Raw genomic sequence first — 12063 nt, forward strand, 5'->3', positions numbered from 1 at the left:
TGAAAAACCAATCCATTTTGATATCTTCAACTCTCTCTTATGACACATAATATTTTAAGTATTTCAATTTCTATAGTTGCTTTTGATACTTGATAAGTTTCATAGCACACTTAAACTGGATATTGCCGAAGCCTTGATTTACACTCAAAATTAGGTATTTTGAAGGAAAGGTATATATTTCAATCAACTCAATGCTCGGCTAATATTGATGCCAACCCGTAAATCATAATGAAATGATTCATGGTTATGAATACTTTTTTGTATTGTGTCGCTCATATTTGTTGGATATATTTTGTTATGTTACATTTTATTTGAAACTTTTTTTTTTGCCTTTTATTTGAATATGGATATTGTCATAATTTGAAACTCTTTTTTATTTGACTATGGATGCTATCAATAGATTTATAGAGTTATGATGGTGGTTATAATTTGAATCTTATTTCATGATAGAATTAATTTTCAAGTATGTGTATTTATAAAATATAATTTTATTTTAGCCATCTATATAAAATAAGCTAGTGGGATATGGACTCTCTAGCAGTGCTTTGTTTTAGGATCAAAAAATATTCAGAGAATTATGGTTTGACTTCTGAAGTTTTGTATGTTGCCAGATATATTGGCATATTATTATAAAATTTATTGTATTATATTTTTTATTTATTGTGATATAAATTAGTATGCTTTTTGAGCTAGTATACTGAATTTTATTTACCATGTCTAATCTTGAATGTAAATGCTATATAAGATTTTTAAAATATTTTTAATATTTACTTTCTGAATGTAAATTGTAATCTCTCTAAAAAAGATTGAATGTAAATATTTTTTGAATATAAATGCCATCCAGAAATTTATTATATTTTTTTTTATATTTAATTTTTTTAAAAACTATTTGATGTATTAAATAGGTTGGATTGAGTTAGGTTAATAGATTTTATTTTAAATAGAGTAAATAGGATAAATCGGGTTGGACTAATAAATTATTTATTTATTAAACAAGCTAAATAGAGCGGATCAAATTGGATTAACATATTATCTATTTAATAAATATGTTAAACAGATTGAATCGAATTATTTATTTATCAAATATATTAAATTTAAATTATAATATTTGATCTATTTGATAGATAAATTGAATTTAAATTAAAAATTTTTTGATTCAATTTATATTTGATGTGATTCATTTCCGATGAATCCGGCCCGATTGCCACCCTAAACTAACGTTGGGGGAGTCATTACTTTGTACCAGGCCCCAATCTTGGCCAGATGATACCGTGCACCGACCGAACCCGACGACTGCGAGGAAAGCGACGATGATGACGACCACCACCCTTCAAGCCCGGCACGTATACGTTGGGCCACGAGTCAAGCATCGCAGTCGAATCTGGTCACCGGAGGTCGACGTCCCTTGCACCCACCACGCTATCTTCGCCCGCGCTTCGGACATACGTGGTTGGATTCGATCTCTAAAAAGGAAGAAAGAATCGAAAGGGGCGAAATTATTTGGTGGTCGCTTTCCTCGCTTCGCTGCCACTCCGGCCTTCTACCCCCCTTCCTGTCCCTTCTTCTCTCCCTCCTTTCTTTCTTCTCCTCCGACTTATCGAGAAAATGGGTTCTGGGAGCAGTCGATTAAAGCCGGCTCCGCCGGGCCCACGGGCGGAAAGCCGGGGGAGGCTCAGTCTCGCCTCCTTCCTCTGCGGCGGCGGCGGCGCCTCCTCCGCCTCCTCCTCCGCTGCTGCCGAGGTCTCAGTTCCGGCTAAAAATTGAAAGAATTTTTAGATGTCCTTGCTGTTTTCTTGTTTGATTCTTTCGTTTCTTGGCTATCCGTTTAATTTTTATGCTGGATGATTTGATTCTTTGATTTTTAAAAGAAGGGTCAGTGCTGGAAAGGGGATTATTGCTTTATATTTTTTTTTCGTGCTTCTTTCGTGATTTTTGTGGAGATGGGTGTTCTTTTTTTCCTCTCCGTTTCTGTTTATGACTTTTAATTTTGTTTATATATGTTGTGTGGTAGTTGCATGGAATTTTAGGTTCAGATTCTTGTTCTTGAAATTTTTAATATTGTCCTTTTCTTTATTACGAATTTCGATTTACTTTGTTGGTCAATAAGTATTCCATGGCTTGTTAAAAAGAAATTTCTCCCTCTAACTGTTGGATTATGTTTAGAACATTGAATATGTTGTCATTTAGATGATTATTAGCTTTTTATCTTGCTCTTTATTATGGGATTGCTTGACATTGTATGCATATAAAAGGATGTAGTAGTTTCTAGGTTGTGTCTTAGAAGGATGCTTTTGTTTTGCACCTCCTCTTTGTAAGTATTTGTGTCAATGCTTTGGTCAATACGTTTATTAATCATTGTCTTGTTGCTCTTATAATCTGAAAACATTCTTGAACGATTTTGAATAAGACAATGAATAATGGCTGAAATTTATGACAACTAAAAGAAAAATCTGGTGATTTGAGAGAAGTGTCTTGGCAAAGTTGGGGGGGGGGGAGGGGTGGTGTGCGGGGGGGTGGACAACACGATAACTTTGGGTTGTTATGTAATGGGCTCACTAGCACCATTTTTTATCTCAAACAAGCTTGATGACTGTTAGAAGATAATCATTCTTTCTATAGCATAAGCCTGTCAGAGCTATATTTGTTGCAGAAGCAAAATAAGAAAATTAAACCACCCAGAGTCTTGCCACAATCTTTTTTTTTTTTTGCTGTGCCTCTATCAATGATAGCTAGTTAGGTGAAGGGTTGTAAATAATGTTAAACATACCATATCAAAAGCACCAGGAGACTAGGATTCTAGGAGTAAAAAATCACAGAATCTTTTATGAGATTCCTATTGATATTACAAGATCTCTAGCATGACCCTTGCAGACACAATCTTATTTGAGTTTTTGAATAAGGCAAGGAGTTCAAAAGTAAGCCAATCTAAAGCAAGGGAAGTAACTTATTTCTCCTAAATATAGAAAACCAGAATGATCACCTGAAGAAATTACTTAGTCCTTCATCTTTCTATCCTATTTTCGTGTCTTGAAGAATTTGACATGGAAAATATGAGGGTTTGGTTCATTGTACAGTTGGATTTAGCACTAGGGCTTCTCTTGTGGCTAAAAGGTTTGATAGTAAGGTTTTATGGTGTTATTACTACACTAAAACAAGAACCATGGATACTCACAAAAGGACCTCAACTTTTATTCAGTTCTTCAACTTCTAAATGCAGAGAGGGTCAACCTACGTTAACCCTTGAACTCATACGGGCTTTTGAAGCCTTAGTGCAGCTCGAAAGAAATCAAAAAATCTTCGCACTTTGCTGCATGGTCGGTTTTGGCTAACTTTATATTGAATGATGGTTGGATGCATGGATGACTGACATCAAAATCATAAGCTGACACCATGACTGATGTGTCACAACCTGATGCACACTGCATTTATTCGGTTGTATGGATCTGATGCAGTGGCTGTAGACTCATAGCACCAAACTCTTTTTGAAATGAATGTGACCAAGGAAGGACATCTATTGACATGTGTGCTACCTAGCATGCTGAGGAAGGCTGCTGTCATCCTGGTCTAACCCTTAGTTGGATGCAAGCCAGTATTGTATCGCATAGTCAGCTTACAGATCTTATGTGAACTTTGCCATTTTTACTATTTGTTGGATTTCGGGGCCTTCTTTGGCATTGGTTTGGTAGGTGGAAGACAAGCTAAGAAGATGTGATTGCATCAGGAATATATTGGTCTCATACTGCTTTATATTTTCACAAGGTTTCCAACTAATGAAATTAAGCAGTTATGGTGGTCTGATATTTTCATCATGGGAATATACTTTTAATTTAAAAGAAGAGTGAAAAAGGGAAGGTTCCACATATATATGTGTGTGTGTGTGCACACATGCGGGCACGTATCCGTGTGCGTGCGTGCGTTGGTGCATGCGTGCGTGTTGTTTGTGTTCTTATTTTCATCTTTTAAGCAGTTCAGCTATCATGTGAAGCCTGTTAATGTGTGTAAGAGAAGAATTTGGGTAGCCGTACGATTGAAGAGTAAAAATAATAAGATGCGGCAAATCTGCTGGCTCTTTCTATTTTTATTTTTATCTCTTAAGCAGTTCAGCTGTCAGATGAAGACTGTATATGTAAGAGAAGAATAGGGGTAGCCTTATAATTGAAGAGTAAAAATAACAGGAAACAGTAAATCTGCTGGCCTTTTCTTGTAGTATTGCATGTGCAAAGGCTTTGTGTAAATTTATTTGTGGTGGCAGATTTAACCAAGACATTTGCAGTTTGTAGCATGTAAAGTTAACGATCTTGCCATGCTGTTATCAATAAAGCTTTCTTCTCTTTTCCTCCTTAATGTTGCACAATTTTTTATGACAGAGGTTACAAAAATTTTGAAGATCTATTGCAAAATTTTTGAAAATATGACTTCAATATTTAGGCTCAGTATTATAAGAAAACTTACACCACTTCTAAACACTGTTTGCGCAACCTTTGGACTATGGTATTCTGTACCAGCCCGAACCGGATGGTACACCTCGTACTGTACCATACTGGAGGGAAACCGGTTCGGTTCAGACTAATTTTTCAAAAAATGATCTGAATCGGACCGAACCGGTCGGTTCGATACGGTATCGGCTCAAACCGTCCGATATCGGGCGATTTGATCCGGTACGGTGTGGTATGGTACTAGTTCGGTCTGGTTTGGCTTGATTTTTTTCTTTTTTTTTGGCCGTTGGATGATATTTTTTTTGAATTTTTTATTGTCGGTATGGTACGGTACTATACCGGCCGGCAACTGGCACGAGTTCCGATACCGAGTCCGCAAATCTTGTTCTAGACATAATTTTTTCTTTCCCCTCTTTGACTACTAGACCAATAGCATGGGCAGATTCACTTGGATGGCAAAAAAATCTCCTATTTTTGTAAAAAAAAAAAACATATAGGAGCCACAAGAGTAAAACCAGTCTTTTTTTTGTGCAAATTCTCCTCTGCTATTTACTGCTTCAGCCTTCAGGGCCAATAGTGCACTAGACACAGATCTAGATCTCATGTTGTGTATATCTCATATTTGAATTATTTTTTATAGGATGAGTTGGCAACTCTTCCTCTTGAATGGAGGTTCCCAGATTTTTGAATGGGGGCATGTCAGACAACACATTTGGAAGTTGAAGCAATGTTTTTTTTCCTTTTAACTTTTCCCATATTGCAAACTGCAACTGTAACCATAATAACCATCAATTCGTGTTCTAATTATTTGGGCTCAGATTTATGAATCCTCATTTACAAACCATGTTTATTTAGGGAGACCTTAGATGTTATTACAAGCTTGGTTCTTTGTCTTGTTTCTTGCATCCTCTAGAATAGATTATACCCCTCAAAGGAGCCCCCTATGATTTTCATAGTGCATGCTTATACCATCTCAATTTGATTATCCATCAAGGGTGCCCAAAACAATAATTATTCTTCCTTTTCTTTGTCCAATGTGGACAATAATTTCATGTGATCAGCTTGACGGTTTCAATCCATTAATTATGATGTATAAGTGGTTAGAGCAGAATTTGAAAGATCAACATGGTTATGTGTGATGAAAAATGTAGGTTTCATATAAAGATAATTTTGTAAAATACTGACCCCAATTTTAGATATGGGATGTCAGCTCAAAGCATGATTTATATACCTGTCTGGTGGAGCCACGCTTCCTCTTTCATTCAATATTCAAGTCAAATTTTCTATGTGATATTAAAATGTGTGATCTGGAAGTGCTGAGCACCTAAAACGTTAGTATATTATTTTTCTTTTTCAAAATGCTTGCCCTTGTAGAGAAAACTTATGCAAATATTGCTATGAGTACCTTTTACCTCATCTATGCACAACAACCCTTTTTTTTTTGTAACTATGTTTTGGCTGCTTACTCTTCATGATGGTTCTTGGCAAAAAGTTACTTCCTGTTTTTTGATGCTACCTCATATTGTACAATGGGATTTAGGATACATGACCTGAAGATGCAGAATGACATTCTTTATCTGCAGATGGAAATTCAGCAGTCAGATAAGTCAGTGATGTCATCCACACTTCACGAACCAGTGTTAGCTAATAATCTCCAGGTCTTGGTGAAGGAGTCTCCTCTGACCTCCTTAGCAAACAACTCTTCCAGCTCCACAATTGAACAAATGATATCTGGTCAAAACAGTAATGGTGACCTTATGGAGCGCTCAACAGAAATAGGAAATGGTGAAACCAGTGATCCTGGGAAGTGCCTATCTGTGAGTAAGGATCTTGTTCCTTCTCTACCAACTGCAAGTTCTGGTCCAGACGTTACTCATGCAGAATGTAGTTGTGATCTAGCAAGCACTTCTAGAAAACCAGAACATTTAGAACCATTGTTGAGAAATGTGGAAAGTACATTAGCTCCAGCTATCGATCTAGATAATCACCCAAGTGATTGTGGCTCACAGACTTCTCCAATGAGGTTTTCTAATAGCATGCCTCATCCGGGACCTGGACATTCACCTGCAAGCAGGATTTCACCTACTGAAAATCCTTCAAATGTTCTAGACATCCTTAGCCCCTCTTCTACTTCCAGTTCCTCTTCAACTTGGAATTTGTCGGGTGAAGAACCTACTGTAAACATAACCTCTGCTGGTGCAGCTTTCCTTACTTCTGACAGGTCAAGAGAACAAAGAAATGGAACTGTGCTTCATGTTGATGTGGTCAGCATCTCTTCCAATGCTTTATCCAGTAGTACTGGGGAAGCAAGTAGCAGTGATGCAAGAAGGAATAGTAGGAGACTGTTCTGGGATGCTTTCTCAAGACGCAGTTCTAGGAATATTGACTCTCCATCAATATTTTTGTCAGCTGAAGATATTGATGATCTAGGATCTCGTGACAGATGGCTACTTGACATTGGCGATGATATTTTCGGGAATGGGGTTGAAGATGATTCCATCTATATGCGCCGGAGACGTTATCATCCAAGTGGACTAAGTTGGCATTCTAGATCGGAGGTGATCTTTTATCCAGTTTTATTTCTTCAAGTTGTGCATCACATGTAATTAATGCTACTCATGGTAAGTGTATGCATCCCTTTAGATTGCGTACTCGCATCAAGACATTATCAAGTCTTTTAGATCATGCATACTTAACCTACAGCTGTTTACAAATTCAGATGTTATAGCTACTGTTTGGTCTTTCCCATCTTATGCTCATATATAGGCCAGAATATCCAGATGCCTTCATAGCCTGATTCTTGGTGAAGATGCCTTTACTTTTTTCTCATTTACCTGCCTTTGGTTTATTATGTAAAATTTCTAAACAAGATAAGCAGCAAAGAAGCTCGAAGTCTTTTATTGTTATTTCTTCTTGCATTTTATGTGGAACTTGATCTGCCACATCAGGTAATTCTTCTGACACCTGATATGTATCTTGCTGCAGATAAGAGAACGAATTCGAGCTGGTTTTGATGATAGCAATAGGCAAACTTCCTTCTGTCCGACGGGGCTCCATCCAGATGGTACATGCTCTTGTGATTCACTCTTAATGACTGAAGAGTCAAGCACTCGAGCAAGCATTTCAAGAATTGTCATGTTAGCTGAAGCCTTATTTGAGGTAGCTCCCTTCATATTAATTGTTTCACTCTGTATTTAATTTGGCCATCCTCTTGCTTGGCCAGTCTGTATTATGACTGACTATTTAATCTTATATTGCTTCTTGTTGAAACTTCTGACCTTGGTGGATTTCTCATCATTATGTTTCATTGTCCTGTTGTTGAATATATCATATTATTTTTCTGGATTGCTACCAGAAATTATGACATCTTTGCACTATATTATTGGACTTTGAGATGATACTGGATAGTTTGATGCTGAATTATTGAGTTGACCTAAAGGATGGGCAAGAAGCAGCAGGGGATATCGTCGAGCATATCTGTGCAATTGAGCATCACTGTTCACACGAACTTTCTTGTGAACTAGTTATACCCTGTTATGATAGTTACAAAACAATTCTGGTAGTCAAAGTATCGTGGTTTAACTTACAGATCCTATCTCTATGATGTTTTCTTAAATAATATATGAGTTAAATTCTTATTTTCTCTCAAGCTTTACATTCTTCAGTCAAATTGGAATTAGCAAATGTGAATCCTTTTTGCATTTTCATAATTGTGATGCAAGTTAACTTGGTCACGTATTCAATATACTTATATATGGATCATATAGATACATGCATTATATATGTATGAGTTATTTCTGACATTGCATCTAACATGAACCAGCTATACTTGGTGTTTTCCATGATCAACATGGACCTTGTGCAGTTTTTTTATTATATTCTGCTTAGCTTGCCTTACAAATTGTTAATCTCTTTCTTTCTTGTTGTCTTATGGGTATACAACTGATTTACAATTTGTTTCTGTTATTATCACTGAAAAGATCAGAGGTCCTTGTTGGGGGCTAATGTTTAAAATAGGTGGAGGTTTTCCAGCATATATCACTTTTTCTTGTTCTTTTCTTTTTTTTTTTTTTTTAAAAAAAAAATCCCTTTTCTGTTATTTGTTTTACCATACAATGTTATTATGTAATTGGCATGAAGTTAGTAAACTATATTCTTGTGTCAATGACATGCATGCTTCAGGTGATGACCATATCAAAGATACCTAAAAAGTTTTTCATTAATTATCTGTGCTTTAGTCTCATGCTTCTCTGTTTTAATCATCATCGAGGTTCTTGCACATGGCCATAGTATGCATGTGGTTGTGGCCATAGTATGCATGTGGTTGTGGTATACAGCATTGAGGATGTATGCATTTGCCTAAGCAGGAACTAGGTGGTTTGCATTAAAATTAATTATAAAAATGTTAAAATTAGTTAAAATATATAAAACTAGAAAACTAAAAATAAATCAGAATATATATATATATATATATATATAGACACACACACACACACACACACATGTACATATGTACATGTACAAGGCGGAAAGAGGAGGAAAGGAAGGCGGAGGAGGTGCTTGGGAGGAGGGAAGGCAAAGGAAGAAGGCAGGTGGTGGAGAGGAGATGATCACATGGACTAGAATGTATTGTCACCTTCCTTCTGTGCTATCTTCCACCACCTCTTCTATCTGCCAGTTATTTCCTCCCCGATTATCTGCCGCAGACAACAGCCGACTGGCATCTACCCTTCTCAACCTCAGAGCAAGGTTAGAATTTAGGGTCTGTCCATTCTTAACCGGGGAAGGGACTTACACAACATGCTTAACTCAAACACTACTTGACCCAATTTGTCCAACTTATGCACAGTCTGGCTTGCTCGATCCTCATCTTACTGAGCTGCATGTGCAAGCATTGGGCCTTATGTTGGCTTTCTAGGTGTCGACATTGTAGTTGATTTGCAAAAGGGCTCCTATTGCTGCTGCTGATGATGATTTCCAAAACCCATCTTTGTGGATGAAAACTAGGGGTGGCAAATTTGTCAAGTTGGGTCAATAGGGTTTGGGTCGGAAACAGTGATGGCTGAAAACTGGCCTAAACTGTGCGGTTCAGTCTGTACCGAATGGAATTGATGGCAATTTAGAATAGTTTAGCGGGTTGGTTTGGTTATAAAACTCCTCCCCCAGCCCTTTATTCGACCACCTCCCCCACTGGTTCGATTATAACCACCCTCACTCATTCGATGCTACTCGCACCTCCCTCGGCCATTCTCATTAAGCCTCTCCCATGCATCTCTCTCTCGCTCTGCTTGTGTTAGGGCTAGGGTTTAGCCCTTGGCCATCCCCCTACCTCCCCCCTCCCCCCCTCTCTCTCTTCCTCTCCCCCTCCCTCTCCCTATTTTCAATATGCCCTGAAATGGCTTGGTATATATCAGCCAATACGGCCCCTGGTAGCGATCTGGAAAATCTTGGTCTGAAATATGTTAGCTCGAGCATGACCCATTTATTAAATGAGTCAAAAATCTAAAACTGGATCCAATCATTTTTTATTAAATATGTAACTTGACTGAACCTGTATAACCTACTCAATAAACAAGTCAAATCGGCTTGAGTAGGTTAATTTTAAATGGTTTAAATGGGTCGTAAACTATTTAAGTAGGTGAAATAAGTCGGTTGGAACCATGTTCCATCCTAACTCTTAAACAGGTCAAAAGGGGTCGAACAAAAGATTCTAAATCTGAATCTGGCCCATTTATTAAACAAGTCAAGTCAGGTTGGCCTATTTACAACTGGAACCCTTATATCAAGCCTGAACCTGGTTTTCTCAAGATGGTTGCGGCTTGGGTCATAACTTGCCACCCTTAATGAAAACACTGCATGAGGCATATTGTTTGGTGTGGGTAATTTTTCTTAATATCTTATGATGCTTACTTACCCTGCAGGTCTTGGATGAAATCCATCGCCAGCCAGTGTCACTTTCACTTTCTATGGTTTCACTTCCAGCACCAGAATCTGTCGTTAATTCATTACCCTCCAAGAATTATGAAAAGCTTGATGGAGCTGGAAGTGGAGATGATGTGGAACAGTAAGTCTTAATCTATGTCATTTTGTTTTTATAGAAATTATTTACTTTCAGCTGCTTGTTGGCGTGCATTTGATCGCCTTATTCAGACTGGATAGGTTTAATCAGTGTTTAATGAAGAAGCAGTTTTTATGTACCAAAAAAAAGCAGCAGCAGTTTTTGAAGATGATGCAACTTAAATTTCATTGCATTGAAGAAGAAAAACTTTTAGGGTAATCTATCTCCTAAGGAGATACATTTTACTAGTCTGATATTATGATTTTGTTTGTGAAATCAATTTATTGACTCTGATGCTAGAGAAATCTGCTGTAGTAACGGTCACAGTGTCAATATTAGAATCAGACATGCTACTGTTATTTTCATGAGATTACATTTGCCTTTTCTGGTCGAAGTTCCCTTTTTCTCTGTAAACCAATGGATATACAGTTTGAAGATAAAAACAACATACAAAAGAAAGTAACGAGTGGCATGGGAAGTTCAAGTGGCAAGACCTTGCTAAAAATTGCACCCAACAACTAACTAGAAATGTCATATCTTAGTACTGCCATATGTTAGTAAAATGGTGTAATATCTTTGGTGTGGAGATACTTCAGTCACTCCTTTTAGTTGTCTTTTAAGTATTAGGTCATGTCCCTAATAAGAAGGCATACACTAATTATTTGTTGTCAAGCACATTTGTTATCTGTATTTCCTGGAGTTCATCTTTTATTGACCATTTAGTTGCTTATCCTGTGTGTGATTAAATGGATTTCATTTGAACTGATATAACCTATTTCTATTGTTGTTGAAGTAGATAGTTTGGTTGAAACATCTTTGGTTTTCAGAATGACTTGTTCATCATAATTTCTTATCTGACTGGCTAAATGGGGCATGCTTTTGTGTGGGGGTGTGTGCACAGCAGCACATGTATGTTTTTGTTACTAGCTGGTATAAACATTTTTCTGCTTTCTCATGAGCAGATGTTACATCTGCTTGGCTGAGTACGAGGATGGAGATAAAATAAGAGTCCTTCCCTGCCGCCATGAGTATCACATGTCATGTGTTGATAAGTGGCTTAAAGAAATACATGGGTATAGCCATATCTGCTCGTTCTTTTTGTGATGCATCAACTTATCAATGTAATACTGTAATCTTTAAATTATTTGTTTACTGCTGAATCTTGCAGGGTGTGCCCCCTCTGCCGTGGAGACGTCTGTGAGGGCATGGCTGAGAGCTCCTCAAACTTGTAAATATCCCTTAAACCTGTGTATATACTGATGGTGTAGCCATCTGAAATGTTTGACGGCAAATGTTTTGCCAGCACCAGAAATGCTCCTCAGCTCCCCTATCTTACCATGGCTTAGTGTTCTTGCATGAGCATGCACAGATACACTGTGCAAGTTTGGTGCTTCCTAAGATCAGATTACAGTTGCTGGCCACAGAAATCTAAGGTACATTTGACGAATTGTGGTCCCAACTATTTCATAGGAACTCTGCTCCTGTCACCCGATGTTTAAGCCAGTATTCTGGCCTTAAATAATGCTTTGCACTTTATTGCTGGCATTGAACTTATCTGTGATGCAACTG

At 37.4% G+C, this 12063-nt stretch overlaps 1 protein-coding gene across 2 annotated transcripts; it reads left to right on the forward strand.

The window, feature by feature from the left end:
• The first annotated feature begins 1493 nt into the window (after positions 1-1493).
• On the forward strand, positions 1494-12039 carry LOC105060248 (uncharacterized). Of its 2 annotated transcripts, none has more exons than XM_010943867.4 (6): positions 1494-1740; positions 6020-6994; positions 7422-7595; positions 10358-10500; positions 11457-11567; positions 11663-12039. In XM_010943867.4, the coding sequence occupies exons 1-6, from the start codon at positions 1606-1608 to the stop codon at positions 11724-11726; spliced, it is 1602 nt and encodes a 533-aa protein (XP_010942169.1). In that variant the 5' UTR covers positions 1494-1605; the 3' UTR covers positions 11727-12039. The 2 variants fall into 2 exon arrangements, with proteins under 2 accessions (XP_010942169.1, XP_073103725.1); XM_073247624.1 differs by having other exon boundaries at positions 1600-1740; positions 5977-6994.
• Positions 12040-12063: the final 24 nt, after the last annotated feature.

This window comes from Elaeis guineensis, chromosome 1, assembly GCF_000442705.2.
Source record: "Elaeis guineensis isolate ETL-2024a chromosome 1, EG11, whole genome shotgun sequence".
In the NCBI taxonomy this organism is placed as follows: Eukaryota; Viridiplantae; Streptophyta; class Magnoliopsida; order Arecales; family Arecaceae; genus Elaeis; species Elaeis guineensis.